The 17904-nt window shown below is 56.5% G+C and overlaps 2 protein-coding genes across 6 annotated transcripts in view; one reads left to right on the top strand and one right to left on the bottom strand.

The window, feature by feature from the left end:
- The window catches only part of LOC121088274 (deleted in malignant brain tumors 1 protein-like), a 37059-nt gene that overhangs the window by 1051 nt on the left and 18104 nt on the right, over positions 1-17904 (bottom strand). For 3 of the 4 annotated variants that reach the window (XM_040594107.1, XM_040594105.1, XM_040594106.1), the window contains 2 exons: positions 17719-17835; positions 17204-17630 (listed from right to left, as the gene is read on the bottom strand). In XM_040594107.1, the coding sequence (XP_040450041.1) occupies positions 17485-17630; positions 17719-17835 (263 nt within the window). In that variant the 3' untranslated portion in view covers positions 17204-17484. Of the gene's footprint in view, positions 1-85; positions 416-933; positions 1264-1664; positions 1995-2379; positions 2707-17203; positions 17631-17718; positions 17836-17904 lie in introns of those variants that run through there. The other variant, XM_040594108.1, reaches the window with a different exon arrangement.
- LOC121088282 (zinc finger protein 883-like) lies at positions 8198-15503 on the top strand. Of its 2 annotated transcripts, none has more exons than XM_040594125.1 (3): positions 8198-8311; positions 11201-12247; positions 12596-15503. In XM_040594125.1, the coding sequence occupies exon 3, from the start codon at positions 12604-12606 to the stop codon at positions 14254-14256; it is 1653 nt and encodes a 550-aa protein (XP_040450059.1). In that variant the 5' UTR covers positions 8198-8311; positions 11201-12247; positions 12596-12603; the 3' UTR covers positions 14257-15503. The 2 variants fall into 2 exon arrangements, with proteins under 2 accessions (XP_040450059.1, XP_040450060.1); XM_040594126.1 differs by having other exon boundaries at positions 8269-8311; positions 11518-12247.

Consider the following 17904-nt stretch of genomic DNA (forward strand, 5'->3'; position numbering starts at 1 on the left):
GAGTCTTCCCATGATTCCTCTTCCTTCTCCTGCCACCCAACCTGTTGGAAGTGTTTGTGGTCCCCGTGTCACTTCAGGTAGTCACCTGCACAAATGACGTCAGCATCTTCCCCATGATAGCAGTTGTGTTCGCCCCACGGCCTGGCCGGGCAGTCAGAGATGCTCTTCTCCGTCCCGTCGCACTCCACGTCGTCCAGCCAGATGATGTCCGAGCCTCGCCCGTAGCGAGCGCCTCCCAAAGCCGACAGCGGTGACCCGCAGCCCACCTGCTTGCACACCACCTTGGCATCCTTCATGTCCCAGTGGTCATCACACACGCTGCCCCACCGGTTCTCGTGGAGCACCTCCACTCTCCCAGCACATTTATTTGGACCATCCACCAGCCGGACCGGTCCTTCCTCGGGAATATCCACCTCTGCAGAAACACCCAGAAAAATAAAGGTTAAAGGAGCATCCTACGCATCCCACCGTTGGCGGAAAGCAGGTCGGCTCAGCAGAGGCTCCATGTCTCCAAGCCCACGGGGGAGGTGGGCTGTGGTGGAGAGGAAGGCAGCTGTGGGGAAAGGGCAGGAGGAAGATTTCCAGGCTTTCTTGATGGCTTCAGGCTTTACTCTGTGTCTTCTACAAGAAGTCTGCTGATGCTAACCACCCCAAAGCCCAGTGGTGGGACAAGGGAGCAGAGCAGCCTCAGGTAGGAGAGGATTTAATGTTCCCCCTGGGTCAGCTGCATCCATGTGTCCTCCCTGGGTCACCAGCCAAGGGCTGGCCACAGCGATGGGATCAGTTAACCAGCTTCATCCCCCCCCGATCCTACCAGCAGGCACTCATGGAGCTGCACAGGGGTCAGGACCTGATGGTGGCAGGAGGGGGGATGCGTGTGGTGGGATCTGCCCATCCAACATGCAGGATGGGGCATGGAGGGGGGGGAGTTACCTGAGCACTCCACACTGGCGTCTTCTACGTGGTTGCAGACATTGTCCCCCCACGCCTTCGCCTCGCACTCGGTGAGGGACGCCTCCGTCCCTGTGCAGTTGAGGTCGCTCAACCAGATCTGGCCTTGCCCTTCTCCGTATTTGGATTCCCGAGGTGCCGAGAGCGCCGTCCCGCAGCCCAGCTGCCGGCACACCACCTTGGCCTCCCGTAAATCCCACCGGTCATCGCAGACGGTGCCCCAGATGCCCTCGTGGAGCACCTCAACTCTTCCAGAGCAGCGGTGGGGTCCACCCACCAGACGGACCGAGGTGGAGACAGTGATGCCCGAGTCTGCAGACGCATCCAGAGAGGGCACGCTTAGACCGTGCATTGATGTTCCTCCTCTCCACCAAGCATCCCAGCCCTCCTCCACCCACAGCAGCCCCTCCTCCACACACACGACATACAACTGTCCCAGCAAGAAGCTCAACGGTAGACTTAAAGGTCAAGCTTGAGCTGAAGAAAAATGACCACAGAGCACCCCAGCTAGTGGAAAGGGGAGAACCTCCCAATCTGAAGACTCCTTCCATGGTGTAAGGAGCCCAAGTCACCAGTAGGACCATTAAGTCCACCTACTCTAGTAGGAGAGTGCTCCGTAGGAAGGCCTTGTTCCTGCCCAAGGTCATGCCCACATTGACTGTTGAGGACACCCAACACGTGGTAGGTCAAATCTTGGAGAACGGATTGATTACCTGCACAAATCGCGCTGGCATCTTCTCCATGGTAGCAGTTGTGTTCCCCCCATGGCCTCGCTGGGCAGTCAGCGAGAGCAGCTTCCCCCCCCGTGCAGTTCACATCATCCAACCAGATGGTGTCCAACCCTCGTCCAAACTTGGCCCCGATGGGTGCCAGCACTGCATCGCCACAGCCCAGCTGCTTGCAGACGACTTGGGCATCATTGAGATCCCAGTCGTCATGGCACACGCTGCCCCACTGCTCTTCATGAAGCACCTCAACCCTTCCAGCACATCGATTGGGGCCTCCCACCAGCCGGATCGGTCCCGGCTCCGGTATTTCTGTTCCTGTCAAAAAGGAACAAGGGAGATGGTTTGGGATGAGTCTCCGTGCCAGCATCACCTGGAGGAAGCGGAATATCCCATGATGCACCAGAAGGATCTCTGCTCATCCCAAGGGAAGCAGCTCAAAGGCTCTCCTCTTAACTTCTGGCTGAAGAAGGAAAGCCAAAAGAGAAAATAGGATCAGGATGGGGGCTGACAGGGAAGCAAGGGGACAATCTGCATCTGCTCACACCCATGGGGTCATCTCAGGGATACAACTTCTCCAGGTCAAGCGGGGGAGGAAGCTGGAGCCAACAAAGCCATCCTGCACCCCCGACGTCCCAACAGGATGTTTTTTTTTGCACCCCAGCTTGCGTGGGGCTGGCAGGAGAAGACCCCTGGGAGTTACCTGAGCACTCCACACTGGCATCTTCCACGTGGTTGCAGACGTTGTCCCCCCACGCCTTCGCCTCGCACTCGGTGAGGGACGCCTCCTTCCCCGTGCAGTTGAGGTCGCTCAACCAGATCTGGCCTTGCCCTTCTCCGTATTTGGATTCCCGAGGTGCCGAGAGCGCCGTCCCGCAGCCCAGCTGCCGGCACACCACCTTGGCCTCCCGTAAATCCCACCGGTCATCGCAGACGGTGCCCCAGATGCCCTCGTGGAGCACCTCAACTCTTCCAGAGCAGCGGTTGGGGCCACCTTCCAGGCGGATCTCCAGGCTGGTGGGGGCTACATCTTCTGGAGAGAGCAGAGACCCCGGGATGAAGGCAGGGAATGAGGGAGACAGTGCTCTCACCCCAGAGAGGCGCCTTTATTGTCCAACCGGGAGGAAGAGAAGCATCCCAAAGATCTGGGATGGGATGCTAGCATCCCAGATCCCTGGGATGGTATTCCAGCATCCCAAATCTTTGGGATCATATTCCAGCATCCCAAATCTTTGGGATTACATTCCAGCATCCCAAATCTTTGGGATTACATTCTAGTTTCCCAAATCTTTGGGATCGTATTCTAGCATCCCAAATCTTTGGGAACTGAGTATTCCAGCATCCCAAATCTTTGGGTGGGTTTTTTAGCACCCTAAATCTTTGGGATTGTATTCTAGCATCCCAAATCTTTGGGAACTGGGTGTTGTAGCATCCCAAACTTTTGGGATTATACCCTAGCATCCCAAATCTTTGCAATGGTATTCTAGCACCCCAAATTTTTGGGATTGTATTTTAGCATCCCAAATCTTTGGGATCATATTCCAGCATCCTAAATCTTTGGGATTGTATTCTGGCATCCCAAATCTTTGGGATAGTAGGCTAGCATCCCAAATCTTTGCGACCATTTTCTAGCATCCCAAATCTTTGGGATTACATTCTAGCATCCCAAATCTTTGGGAAATTATTCTGGCATCCCAAATCTTTGGGATTGTATTCTAGCATCCCAAATCTTTGAGAACTGGGTGTGCTAGCATCCCAAGTCTTTGGGATCATATTCTAGTACCCCAAATCTTTGGGATTGTATTCTATCATCCCAAATCTTTGGGATAGTAAACTATCATCCGAAATCTTAGTGATGGTATTCCAGCATCCCAAATCTTTGGGACGGTAGGCTAGCATCCCAAACCTTTGCAAACTGGTTTTGGAGTCGGGAACAGCAAAATCTGTTCTGGGATACAAACCACCGGGTTCATTTTTGACCGCAAAGGGAGAGGTGTAGCCCCCCCAGACCTACCCTGCTAATCAGCATCTGGGTAATTTTCCCTGTAATTAAGGATTGTGTCCCACAGGAAACGTTCCTACAAAGACTGGAAAGAGGGAGGAGAAAACTGGGACCTTTCTCCCCATTCCCTAAGGGAAGGGTCAGGTTTGCCCAGCTACCGGCAGCAGTTACTGGGCGCTGTCACGAATCCTCAGCACGGGAGTGGGAAGGATCCTCGGTCCCACTCCTGCTTGTTGGATCCACCAAGACACACGATCCTTCCCAAAACCTGGCTCCGAATCTCTGACCGCAACCCTGCCACCTTAACAAGAAGAACCAAACCCCTCGGGATACCCTTATCCCTTGGCACGGATCTGGGATGCTGCAGTGGGAAAAATTCCAGGACTGAATCCTTGAATCACCTCCACAGAGCCAAGGGGACACCAGGCGTTGCTCCATGGAGATCAGCCCCCAGCGTGGAAAATATCCCCATTTGGGGTTCAAGTTTGCTCCAACCAGCGTCTGGTTTGCCAATATTTTGGGGCAGCACCACTCCTCCCCGCCCCCCCCCCCACCCCGTACCCATCCCCAGATATCCAGGAGATCATCCAGGAGGTCTTCTCCATCAGTGAATCCAGAGAAAGTGCTTCCCCACCCCGCAGGAACACAATTAAATTCCCAGATCGGACGCGGCATCATTCTCCACAATGTCTTAGGACAATGCTCACCCTCTGCTCCCTGCCGCATTCACTCACCTGCCTGCAGGACTCCGGCCAGGAGAGCTGAAAGCAGAAAAAATTGGGAATATTAGTCCAATTTGGGGGGAATTCTGCAGAGCGTGGAGACGCAGGATGGCAAAATGCTGGGAAAGGGGAACAATTCTGCGCACTCCCATCATTGCTCCTAAATCTGGATGTCAACGGGCTTTGCGCATCCTGCCGCGTGCCCATGGGGATCGCTGGATAAAGGTTGGAGGAGGAGGAAAAATGTGGGGAATAAATAGGGTCTGTTGGGAAAATTGAAAAAAATTATTTGGGGGGGGGGGGGCCGGGGGGGAAGATAATGTGGAAAATAGCATAAGAGAGGAAGTGGGATCGCTCGTGTCCGGATTCCTTTGCCCGGAAGTCAGAATCCGGGGAGATTATTGCCTTTACAGGATCGCGGCATGGTTTGATGTCGGGATCTGAGCGTCGAGGCGGGTTTCCTGCGAGGGATTGAATGCCACCGGCTCGGGCTGGGCAAGGAGCGGCGGTGGGAGCGGGGACGCAGCGGGGGAGGGGATGCAGACCCAAAGCAGGGAGAAAATAAATAATTGAATGAATAAATAAAGAGATGGATAGATAGATGGGTAAATAAATAAATATTTTTTTTAAAAAAAGAAAGAACGAAAGAAAGAAATAGATGGGTAAATAAATAAACATTTTAAATTAATAAATTAATGAACTAATTAATAAATAAATAGGTGTGTAAATAAATACATAATTCTTTTTAAAAAATTAATAAATAATTTAATGAACAGATGGGTAAATAAATACACATTTTTTAAAAAAATTAAAACATTAATAAATTAATGAGTAAATAAATAAATATTTTGTAAAATTTAATAAATAAATTGATGAATAAATCAATAGATAGATAAATAAACAAGTTTTTAAAAATTTAATAAATAAGTAAATCAATGAATAAATAGATAGGTAAATAAATTTTTTTAAAAAATAAATAGATGGGTAAATAAATAAATTAATGAATAAATAAATAGGTAAATATTAATTAATTAATTAATTGATTGATTAATAGAAAAAATAATTTAAATAATAAAAGAACCCCAAACAAATCCCACCTCACCTACCCCAGAGACACGCCAGGAGGACAGGCTTCATGACGGCAGCAAAGACACAAAGCGCAGGATGGGGAGGAGGCAGAGGAGTACACAAGGCACCGGCTATTTGAGAAGTCCCATGTCCTCCTCCCCCGTCCCCCGGCTCCACCCCAACCCCCTCCCTCTGGACCCCGCGGTGGGTCCCCGGCATGGTGGGAGAAGCCCAACCTCTACCAGGAAGCGACTCTGGTGCCACCGGCGTCGTGGGATTGTGAAATTTGGTTTTCGGGAAGGCGCTGAGCAAACAAGTCCTCAGGGGACAGCCTGTTCTGGACCATGCGTGGGGGGAGGGGTGGTGGGTGGTGGGGGGTTGGTGGGGATTTTTATTTTTTTAAATTTTTTGGTTTGCAAGTTGCTTTCCAGGACTGTGGGAGTAGAACGTTACCACGTCCGGGGCTGGGCTCCCCAGTCTGAGAGACATGGAGCTACTGGAGAAGGTCCAGTGGAAGTTACAGAGGTGATGGAGCATCCTGGTGAGGAAAGGGTGGGAGAGCTGGGACCGTTTAGCTGGAGAAGGAGAGGCTGGGAGGGGACCTTGTCAACATCTTCCAGTGTCTTGAGGGTGAGCATCATGAGGATGGGGCCAAGGTCTTCTTGGTGGACGGGCACCAACCACAACTCAAGAAGTTCCATCAGAATGAGGAAAAACTTTAATTTTGAGGGTGACGGAGCACTTGGGAGAGGACCTTGTCAATGCCTACCAGTATCTTCAGGGTGAGCATCAAGGGGATGGGGCCAAGGTCTTCTCGGTGGTGCCCACTGACAGGACAAGGGGCCATGGGGACCAACCACGACCCATGAAGTTTCATCAGAATATGAGGAAAATCTTTGAGGGTGATCACTTGGGAGGGTTTTAGATTATTTTTTTCAATTTAATTTTCAAATTCTAATTTTGTTTTTAATTTTTTTTCAATTTGTTTTGTAAATTTAAATAAAATTTGAATTTTTTCCATTTACTTCTTGAGTTTTAATCTAATGTAGAAGTTATTTTTTCAATTTAACGTTTAAATTCAAATTTAATTTAATTTTTTTAGGTTACTTTTTAAATGTAAATCTAATTTAAATTTTTTTCAATGTCCTTCTTAAATTCAAATCTAATTTAAAAATTAATCTTTTCAATGTTCTTTTTAAATTTAAATCTAATTTTAGATTTTTTTCAATGTCCTTTTTAGATTTAATTTCAATGTAAAAATTATATTTAAATGTCCTTTTACAATTTAAATATATATTTAAATTTTTTTAATTTACTTTTAAAATTTAAATTTCATTTACATTTCTTCAATTGTTTTTTAAATTTAAACCCATTTTAATTTAAAAAAAAATAAATTCTAAATAATTTTTAAAATTTAACTTACTTTTTTACAAAAAATATTATTTTGCAAAATCCATCTCCCCCCATGCCGCTCCCTCCCCCCCCCCCTCCCCAGCAGGCAGTGAGCCCTCCACTTTCCGGCACCAGGGCCAGAATTTGGGAATTTTGGGAATTTTTCCATGCCCCTCAGATCAGGCTGGGATCGGGACCAGGCCAGGATCGGGACCAGGCCAGGATCGGGATCAGGCCGGGATCGGGACCAGGCCAGGATCAGGACCAGGACTGGATCGACCCGTGTGTTTGCAGAGCAAACTTCGGGTGCCAGATTTGTTTTCCTTTGGCCTTCGGCTCCCGCTTTGTTTTCCCAGCAAACAGGGGGAGAAAATCCGGGATTAGGAAATATTCCACCGCTTCCGGGAGGAACGCACCACACACCCCCCGCCCCCTTAAATTGTTCAAATTAATCAAAAATTTGGGGTTTCTTCTTTGCAATTCACACGCGTAGCGGCGTGTTACAGAGTGGACAGTGGCCTGGCATGTCCCCATGCACATACATGTGCTCTACATGTGGCCCTGCCACGCACACACATGTCCCCACACACATACATGTGCTCTGTGTGTAGCACTCCTACACACACACGTGTCCCCATGCACATACATGTGCTTTACATGTGGCTCTGCCACACACACGTGTCCCCACGGACACACATGCTTTACATATGGCTCTACCACACACACATGTGCTTTACATGTGGCTCTGCCACACACACACATGTCCCCACACACGAACATGTGCCCTATATGTGGCCCTGCCATGCACACACATGTCCCCACACATACATGTGCTCTACATGTGGCCCTGCTATGCACATGTGCCCCCCACATACATGTGCTTTACATGTGGCTCTGCCACACACGTATCCCCACGCGCATACATGTGCTCTATGTGTAGCCCTGCCACACACACACGTGTCCCCATGCACATACATGTGCTCTACATGTGGCTCTGCCACACACACACATGTCCCCATGTACATACTTGTGCTCTACATATGGCCTTGCCATGCACGTGTCTCCACGCACACCCGTGTGCTTTACATGTGGCCCTGCCACGCACACGTGTCCCCACACACATACATGTCCTTTACAAGTGTCCCCACGCCCCACGTGTGTCCCCACCCCCACACGTGTCCCCACCCCCCGACATGTCCCCCCCCACAGACATGTCCCCTCCCCCCCCGCCGCGTGCCCCCCTTCCCCCTCACCCCCCCACGGCCCAGGCACCTCCCCGCCCCCGCCCCCCCAGCCGCCGCCGGGCTCCGCCCCCTGCCGGAAGTGTCGTCACGGCGCGGCGCGCGAGCGCGGCCGGAAGCAGCTCCGGGGGGAGGCGTTGGGCTGCGGCACCGGCCGGGGCTGGAGCGGCGGCGGCACCGGCGGGGCCTGGGGGGGCCCGGAGGGGCCCGGTGAGCCCCGGGGGGGGCGGGGGGGAGCCCTGGGGGTGGGGGAGGGGCGGCGAGCCGCGCCGTGGCTGCTGCCGCGGGGGGGGAGGGTCCGGCGCGGTGCTGGGTCGGGGGGTCTGATTGATGCTGGGAGAGTGACTGGAGTGTACTGGGAGGGTGTGGTTGTGATGGAGGGTGGAGCACAGAGGGATGAGGGGTTCTGGGCCATACTGGGAGTGGGACTGGGGTGTACTGGGAGGATGGGGATGTAAGGGGGGCGGAGCACAGAGGGATGAGAGAGTCTGGTTGGTACTGGGAGCAGATTGGGACATACTGGGAGTGGGACTGGGGTGTACTGGGAGGGTGCGGTTGTGATGGGGGGAGCACAGAGGGATGAGGGGGTCTGGTTGATACTGGGAGAGGACTGGGACATACTGGGAGGGTGGGGATGTAAGGGGGTGGTAGCACAGGGGGATGAAGGGGTCTGGTTGATACTGGGAGGGTGTAGTTGTACTGAGGGGAGGGAGCACAGAGGGATGAGAGGGTCTGGTTGATACTGGGAGAGGACTGGGCCATACTGGGAGTAGGACTGGGGTGTATTGGGAGGGTGGGGATATAAGGGTGTGGTAGCACAGGGGGATGAGGGCATCTGGTTGATACTGGGAGGGGACTGGGCCATACTGGGAGAGTGGGGATGTAAGGTGGGGTGAACACAGAGGGATGAGGCGGTCTGGTTGATACTGGGAGTGGGACCGGGGTGTACTGGGAGGGTGGGGATGTAAGGGGGGGTGCACAGGAGGATGAGGGGATCTGGTTGATTCTGGGAGGGGACCGTGCCATACTGGGAGTGGGACTGGGGTGTACTGGGAGGGTGGGGATGTAAGGGGGTGGAGCACAGAGGGATGAGGGGGTCTGGTTGATACTGGGAGGGGACTGGGCCATACTGGGGTGTCTGATAGTGGGGGTGAGAGAGGGGATGAAGCAAGAGGGTCTGCTTGATGCTGGGGGGACTGGGGCATACTGGAAGGGGTCTGATTGTCATGGGTTTGGGGGAGGGGGACGCGATGGGAGCATCTGGATGATATTGGGGCTACTGGGCCATACTGGGAGGGCTGGTGGCATTCCTGGGAGGGGGGATACCAGGACACGAAGGGAAGATCCTTGTTGATACTTCCAGCGTGGCCCCATTTTCACTGGGAGGTGGGAAGGTGAGGGGTCGGGCTGGAGAGTGAGTGTTTCTGGCCATCCTACGGTTACTGGTGGTGCTGGGCAAACTGGGAGCATCGCTAATGGCGGGGGTGGGAGAGGGGAGCGGCAAAAAATTGTGTGTTTTCAGTCCAGCAGCTGCGATCGGAGCCTTTTCCACTGCTGCGCATCCCTCTATCCCTCCTCACCGCCGCTGCACTCCCGCCCTGCCCCCATCCTCCCGCCGAAATGAACCTTTTCCCCTTTTCCTGACAGATTTACCCACTCAGTCCCGCACCACAAAACGGCAACTTGCCGGTGCTGCGTCCACGCCGGCGCTGTTTTCAGTGGCATTCAGCTCCGCCGCCATGCTGCCCGCCTGCGGGATACCTCTCCTGCTGTGTTTTAGGAGCATGATGGCTCTTTTGGGGGGATCCACCTCGGATGAACCCCCCAAACCTCCTCTTTGGCCCATTTTTGGGGGAATTTCCCCCCCAAAATACATCATCTCGCCACCCATGTGCTCTTTTTCTTCACCCCTTTCTCCTCCTCAGCCTTGCCGCCTGTATGCTTTGATCCCTTCCCCAAGAGCGGATCCATCCAAACCTCCTCGGTTTAAACCACCTGGCGGTGGTGGATCCCTCCTGATCCCCCCATAAATCCGGCATCTCATTCCGCTCCTCCAGATTAACACCTCCAGGGGCTCCCGCGTGGCCGCAGCAGGTCAAGGCACCCTAAACCCCCCTCGCTGCCTTTGTCGTAGCTGTCGCATGCACAGAAAACAACAAATGTCATCATCCTGAATTCATTTGCCACGGTGAATCAGCAAGCACAATGAAAAAGCCCCAAAATTTGCTTTTTTTGGAGCCGGAGAAGCATGTTTCCAACAAAGATCCAGGAGAAAAAGCCCCCTGCGAGCCGTGCCCTGCCGTGTCCTCCCCCCAGCCCGCTCCATGCCATCCCTTCCTCCCCACGCCGGCAATTCCCTCTTTTAATGCCTGGATTTGAGAGCAGGAGGGACCGGTGGCAGCGGATTTATTCTCCCTTCTGCTTGCGGGCGGCTTTTGGACGCTCCTGCCCCTTCTCACCCAACTGTCTCAACCCGAAGGGAACGGCTCTGCAGCCTCTTGGCCGAGAAACGATCCGACTCCCGGGCACGCTCGCCTTTTTGGGACGGGAGAGGATAATCCTGAGCCCCCCTCTCAGTTTTCGGAGTTATTTCTGCGTTATTTGGGGTGTTTAAAAAATTATGGGAGCATCTCGTCAGCGCCTGCCTCAGCAGGGAACAGAAAGTCATTGGTTCTGCTCAGCTAAATAACGATTTTTGCTGGGTTGGGGGGGGGTTTAGTGGATTTTTTTAACTTATGGGCTTATTTATTCTGGCTTGCCGTCCCCTTCACCCTTTTCTAGTTGTAAAAATTCAACCAGCACCTTCATCCCTTTGCTTTTCTGTGGGGGATTCCTCGGCGTTGCTTTACCAGGGGGTCTGATCCCGGTGCTCCGGCATTACCCTTTGGGACGATGTTATTTCCTCCGTGGCAGTGAGACCAAATCATGCCGGCAGATCCTCTGGGAATTCCCTTCTCTGCACTTTGAGAGCTGGCTGGGAAGCGTGGCTGAGGAGCCGGATTTCTTGGGAGCGCCTTTTCCTGGTTAACGGGCTGGAAGTGGTTATTAATCGCGTTTAGCTCGTTCACTTATCACTCACCCCCTTGCCTTCCCTCGCAGTTGCCTGCTTGAGGCTCCTTCGCCCTCTGCACTCTGATCCCACCTGGGAAAACCCGGAAAATCCCTTGGGAAGTCCCCATCGTGTCACCGCTTGCCCGTAATCCCGCAGCTTCTCATCTGTTGGTTGCAGCCAGCGAGTGACACCAAATTACACCTCTCGTCACCGCCGGTGGGCTCGGGTGGGCTTTGTGCCCAGGATCTGTTGGTTCTTCCAGGTCTCCGGCACTTACTGCTCCTTGGGAAGCTTTGGCACACCGCCTTCCCAGCCTGTATCATTCCTTTCTCCTGTTTTTTTTTTTATTTTTATTCTCTGGCAGCCGTTTCCCTGCTGGTGCCCGTGGGATTCCCTTCAGGGGCGCCTTTTGGGGCGGTTTTATGCCTGGTTTTGCGGCAGCTTCCTCGCCGGCTCGGTGGGAGCGTTCTCCTCTGCGTTCCTGACATCCCCACTGCCTCCCACCAGGATGCCTGCGGACGTGGAAAGTGAGACCTAAATCGGAATTCCACTGTTTACCACGAAGGGCTCCTTCTTTTCGCTCTTGCCTGTGCGTCGGGCCCTCATGGGCAGTGATTTCATGTGGGGTTTCGGGAGAAGGATCGTGCTTTAGCCTTCTCCTCCGCTGGCTACACGGATACGTGTGCGGTGTCCCAGATGGGAGCAGCGAACCCAGCCCAGGGGACCCCCGAGGCGAAGCTCGGAGCCTGGCATCTCTTGTTGAGCCGCACGACCACCGAACCAAGCTCCAGAGGTATCGGCAGGCTCGGACAGAGCTTGGAAAACCCTCAGCTTAAGAAAGGAGCGTTTGTTGGGAAGCAGATCTGAAAAAACAGCCTGTTGGATGCCTGGGAGCTGGGGGTCGAGTCCCTCCCTGCGTCCCCTGCCCGGGGCAGGGCTGACGGCTCCGTGTCCCGACGAAGGTTCACGTAGGCACCCGGGGACGCCGAGCAGCCTCCGAGGAGCTTTTCCAACCCCTGCCTGCAAACTCAGTCCGGCCCTTGAGGGCTTGGGGACGCGGTTGAGGCCGGTCCCTTGGCACTTGCTCTGACCAGGTAACTACGAGCAGGCTCCGCACGGGGGTGAAGTGCTCCCAGCTGTCGACAGCATCTGCTTTCGCATGCTGGGAGCCGGCTGAGGGTGAAAACAAAGCTTTTAAGTGCCGATCTGAGCCGTTTTTCTGGCTCTGAGTCTGCCTTGATCCCCCCAGGGGGAAAGGATTGGTGGTGCGGGGTTTTACAAGCTTTTTGTAGTCTCTGCCTCCTTCTCTCCCTCCCTCCCTGCCGACGTGTTTATATCTCTTCACTGCTGCCACCCACATCTCCATCTCCACGCCTCATTCCCTCACCACCTCATTCCGGCCCAGCGCTCCTCTCACGCTCTCTCCTTTCTCATTTCTGCAGGGGGTGCCATGGAGGGGCAGCCATGTCCTCTGGCCTGCCAGCCTCCCTTCTCCCAGCGCCTCTCCCCCGTTTCCGAAGGAGATGGGCCTGAAGGTGAAGAAGAGCAGGAGGAGGCTCAGGAGGAGGAGGATGAGGATGCAGCCAGCAGATGGCTAAGGGAAGGCTCACCGAAGCGGCTAGGACCAGCCTCTCCACGCCGCTTGGGACGGTGCTGCTGTGGCCAGGGCGCTCTCGCCCCTCGGGGTGCTGGCAGCCCCTGCCAGAAGACTGATGAGGATGAGGGGGCTTTCCCGGCCCACCAGGCGCCAGGGGAGCAGCGGCCGTGCCGACGGAAGCACCGGCTGTGCCTGAAACCCAAGGCGAGTCGGATCCCCACATCCCCAGGCCGGGGGGAGAGCGCTGAAGAGCCGGGACCTTCCCAAGGGAAGAGGTTGCGCTTGATCTGGGGCAGGACGGGGGGCTTCATGGAGAATGGGCTGGAGGAGGTGCCGCGGAGTAGCGAGGAAGAGGAGGAAGAGAGAAGGTCTCGGTCCTGCTCCCCCGAGCTGCCCCTTGCCGACGATGCCCGCCCCAAGCCGGACTTTGTGCAGCTGATCGACGAGCGCGGCATCTACTCCACGGCCAAGCTGGTGCTGGGCAGCGCGGTGGGCGAGCTGGAGGAGGTGGCGGCAGCGGGGCTGCCGGCCCACCCCAAGGTGGGCGAGCTGGAGATCCGCGAGGTGATCGTGGACGAGAAGCCCTTCCAGTGTGGCGTGTGTGAGAAAGCCTTCAAGCGAGCGTGGGAGCTCTTCAGCCACGAGGTGGTACACAACGAGGAGCGCCCCTTCCGCTGCGACCTCTGCCAGGCTTCCTTCAAACGCCACTCGGACTTCAAAAGCCACCGCCTGGTCCACACGGAGGAGCGCCCCTTCCGCTGCGAGCTCTGCGGCAAACGTTTCAAGCGTAGCTCCAACCTCCAAGAGCACCGGCGCATCCACAGCGGTGAGCGCCCCTTCCGCTGCCCCCGCTGCGCCAAGAGCTTCAAGACCCCCTACGAGCTGCAGCGCCACGCGCTCACCCACTGCGCCGAGAAGCCCTTCAAGTGCGCCGACTGTGGCAAGGACTTCCCCACCTCCAACGCCCTCCTCCTCCACCAGCGCCAGCACTGCGATGACAAACCCCACGTCTGCGGGGTCTGCGGGAAGAAGTTCACCTACGGGCACAGCCTCAAGGTGCACGAGCGGGTGCACACGGGCGACCGCCCCTTCGTCTGCCCGCTCTGTGGCAAGGGCTTCAAGCAATCCAACGCCCTCTCCTCCCACGAGCGGGTGCACACGGGCGAGCGCCCTTTCGTCTGCAAAACCTGTGGCAAAGCCTTCAAGCAGTCGTCCTACCTGGTGATCCACGAGCGGGCACACACAGGCGAGCGTCCCTACAAGTGCGAGGTGTGCGGGAAGGCTTTCGCCCGGCCCTCCTTGCTCCTCCAGCACCACCGCGTGCACAGCCAGGAGCGGCCCTACAAGTGCAGCTTCTGCCACAAGTTCTTCAAGGACCTGGCCTACCTGGCCGTGCACGAGAAGGTGCACACGGGCGAGACCCCTTACAAGTGCAGCGTCTGCGACAAGGGGTTTGCTCATCCCTCCAACCTGCTGCAGCACCAACGCGTGCACCGTGACGGCTGAGCGCACTCGGGGTGTCGCCGAGCCGCGGCGGCTCTAAGCCCCCCCGCCGCCACCGACAGCAGGCGTCATGTGTGTGTGTGTCCAGGCTGGGGGAGCACCCCAGGGCCGGCATGGACCCCTGGAAAGCCGCGGTGCTTTTCCTCGGCCCCAGCCCTTCGCCGAACCTGGAGCCAACACCGTCCTCTCCTCGCTCTAGTGGGGGCGATCCCGGCAGGACCCTCCCCAGCCGCGTGCGATGGGGCGACTGCAAGCCCCTGGCGGGCATGCGGCAGCTCATGGCATGTCGTGGCTCATGACACACCGTGGTCATGGCACGCGGCAGCTTGTGGCACGCGGTGGCTTGTGGCATGCAGCGGCTCATGGCACGCGGTGGCTCGTGGCACACCACCGGCGGGCAGCCAGGAGCCCTCTTTGCCCTCCTGCAGGGAAAGGCAGGGGGGGGCTGAGAGCCCCCCCTAAGTCATCCTAGAATCCCCCTCCCCAGTCATCCCAGTGAATGTGGCTCAGCCCGGACTGGAAGGCTCACGGGGAGCTGGGACATGCCGCCGCCTGAGGTCGGGGAGAGACTTGCCTGTGGTTTTTTCTTTGAGTTGGGGGTGGCGATGCGATGACAGTGCAGGTAGCGGAAAGGATGACGGGGAAGAGTGAGTGAGGAGCGGGCACCTCCCTTCCCCCCTGAAACCCGTTTGGGTTCACGTGTCCCGTCCATATCTCATGCTGCTGCTAATGACCCGGTTAATCACCCCCTTTTCTTCCGCCCCAGGGCACTGGCGGGGCTGGTAGGGAGCAGAAGAAAACGGGGGGACACGCTGCCACCGTCCACTTTGGGACCCCCAGCAAGTGACACCCGGCGCTGTAAGTTTTCCATCCGCTCCTGGGACTTTCCAGGTAAGAACCTGGATGGAATATGGGCAAAGTCAGACATGACCGGCCCCCCTGCATCATCGTCATCCTCCTCCTCCTCCTCTCGCTTCCCGGAGCTACGTGCCGCTGCCAGAGCTTGGATTTGTCCCCCTCCCCCATCCTTGGCTGCTGGGCAGAGGGTGGCACATGGACCTTTGCTCGCGAGGGTGAGACAAGAGCCCCCCCCATGCCGGTGTCCTTGTGCTGTCCCTCAGACTCCTGGAGATCCTGGGTCCCCATCCCCCCCTTTCCGTATGGTCCCTGTAGCGCTGGGAACTGGGGGGTGGGGTGGGAAGCGCGTGCTCCTCGGCGCTCTGCACACTAATTACAGGATGGTTATTTAACGACGGCTCTGTCGCATTGCCTCCTCCAGCTCGTCTTGACATGGTCCCTGGTGGTCTTGCCACGTCCCTCAGACATGGGTGAGGGGTCACCTGAGGCAAGGAAGGACCTGCCACATCCCATCCCATCCTATGTGGGTGCGTCCCACTTGGCACAGCACCCTGCCGATGGGTGCGAGGTGGCCCAACAAGCCATCACTGGCATTTGGGGTGCTGCATCCCCTTGCATGGATGGTTGTTGGCCTCCTGGTCGCGTTGGTCTTCTCCCCTGCCCCAGGGCTTCCCAGCTTCCTCCCAGTTCAGCTCTGGAGACAGCACTGGGGCAGCTCTGGTCTCTTCCTAAGGCAGCTCCTGGGCATGAGGTGGTGGACACGTCTCAGGGGGTTCCCATTCTGGGATAGCTTTGTCCATGTCTCCCCATGGTGGCAGGGAAGGGGTATCCAGGTGGTTGGTAGACACCTGGGAAGGGGTATCCAAGGGGTTGGTGGACACCTGGGGAGGGGTATCCATGCAGTTGGTGGACACCTGGGGTTGCATTCAACTGCTGAGGCCATCGGAGATGGTCTGGGGTGCCCTGCTGGCCTTCAGCTCCTCTTCCAGGAGAACTTGCATCCCTTGTCCCTATGTCCTATGTGCCGGCCCCGCTGGGGGTGTCTGGGGTGACTGAGGACACCTCAGGTGGCGCTAGGTAGATGGTATGATGACCTTATGGCCAATGCCACCTCGGGGGCCGGCAAGGAAAGGGTTGGCCTTGCTGTTGGAGCAAATTATTTCACACTTTGTGCTGCTTGGACGTCCTGTGGGCGCCCTGCGCCCCTCTCGGCCATGGCCTGGGTGGGGGGTGATCTCATGCTGACGCTGCCTTGCTTTCCCAATCCATCTGGAGATGTTTGCTCCAGCGTTGGGTGAGCTCCTGGAGTATCCCAGGTGGGATGTAGGGGAATGGCTTCCCCTGGGGTGAGGGGCATGGGGGGCTCGCGTGGATCGCCGTCGGTTTATTTCTGAACGTGCTGGACCCCAAGCAGCCCTGACTAATGTGCTCCTCGTGTGGGGACAAGGAGAAACATGGAAGATCCTTCGGTTTGGGGCCTTTCCCGGTTTGGGGGTGTCATTGATTGCTGGGAAAGCTGGAGAAAGGCTGGGAGGCACCGTGCACCTGCGTTGGCTTCAATCTCTGGCAAGGAGAACGTTGATCGCCTTGGAAGGCACCGTCTCCTGCTGTTGGGATGTTGCTTGTTGGGTCTCCTGGGCTCCCTCCCGTCATCCCAGGTGCTTGGGGGGGTGGGCACAGCCCCCGTTATGTGAGCAAGCAGCCCCCCAGGTGAGGCTGAGAGTGGGAGGGGGTCTCTGCACGGGAATGCTTTGAGGCAGGGGTTGCCGGGGGGGAACCACAAGCTACCGAGCAGGAGCACGTCACGTGCCCCCATGAACCTCAACCCTGGCGGGGGTCCCCAAGGTTGGGTCCCCAGGGGGTGGGCGCAGGGGGGGCACAGGGCAAGGAAAGCAGGGCTCTCTGGTGCCCCCCAAAAAGCATCCAGGGAGGATAACTGAGGATTTGGGGGTGTGGGGTACAGCATTTCACAGCTTTGGCACCAGGGCTGGGCAAGGAATTGGGGGGGTGTCTTGCCTCAATCCATGCTTGGGGGGGGGGGGCTGTGGTTGAGGAGCATCCACCCCCCCAGCACTCACACCCATCGCACCTAGAGGATTGGGGGACCCCCCCTTTAATTCATTCACATCCCTCCTCCGCTCAGGCTGCCAGGGTCATCGCTCCCCCCCAAGCCCTGCGGGGGGCTGCTTGTAGGGACCAAATGTCACCAAACCGGGAGACCCCCCTCTTGACCAGATGCTGTAGGGTCATTGGTTCCAAATGTGTTTGCCCGGCAGCTGCTGGTCTTTGGGACTGGGGGGGGGGCCGGCAGGAGCCTGGGATCCCCCCCGGGATCCCCCCCCAGGATCCCATTGGGATCATGGGAGGTTGGGATCACGGGGCAGGATCATCCTTCATGAGCTCCATCGTCTCGGCATCAGTGTCCTCCAGGGCTCCTGCGGTGGTGGGGAGGTAGATGGCTCCCGGCGGGGGGAAGGGCTTCGGTGAAGCACCCTGGTCCCTGGTGTGCCGCCATCGGGCTGCGGGATGGAGGGGACACGGCTGAGCTGCTCCCCGTGTCCCCCTGGGGTGGGGGGGATGGACACAGGACAGGGGTGGGATTGTCACCTCCGGCCTGGGCTGTTGGCAGGCAGAGCCTCTTCAGGTTGAGCCACAGCAGGACCCCGCTCAGCACCATCACCAGGGCCAGCAGCGCAATCAGCACCGAGCAGGATGCCGGAGCACCTGGGGGTGGGGGCACAGCAGACTCAGGACCCCATTTCCAGCCAAGACCAGTAACAGCGTGACCCCAAA

This window comes from Falco naumanni, chromosome 5 (assembly GCF_017639655.2).
Source record: "Falco naumanni isolate bFalNau1 chromosome 5, bFalNau1.pat, whole genome shotgun sequence".
Lineage (NCBI taxonomy): Eukaryota > Metazoa > Chordata > Aves > Falconiformes > Falconidae > Falco > Falco naumanni.

Bases quoted from the DNA above. Each gene is read 5' to 3' on its own strand.
- LOC121088282 (XM_040594125.1), top strand. From the start codon at position 12,604: ATGGAGGGGCAGCCATGTCCTCTGGCCTGCCAGCCTCCCTTCTCCCAG.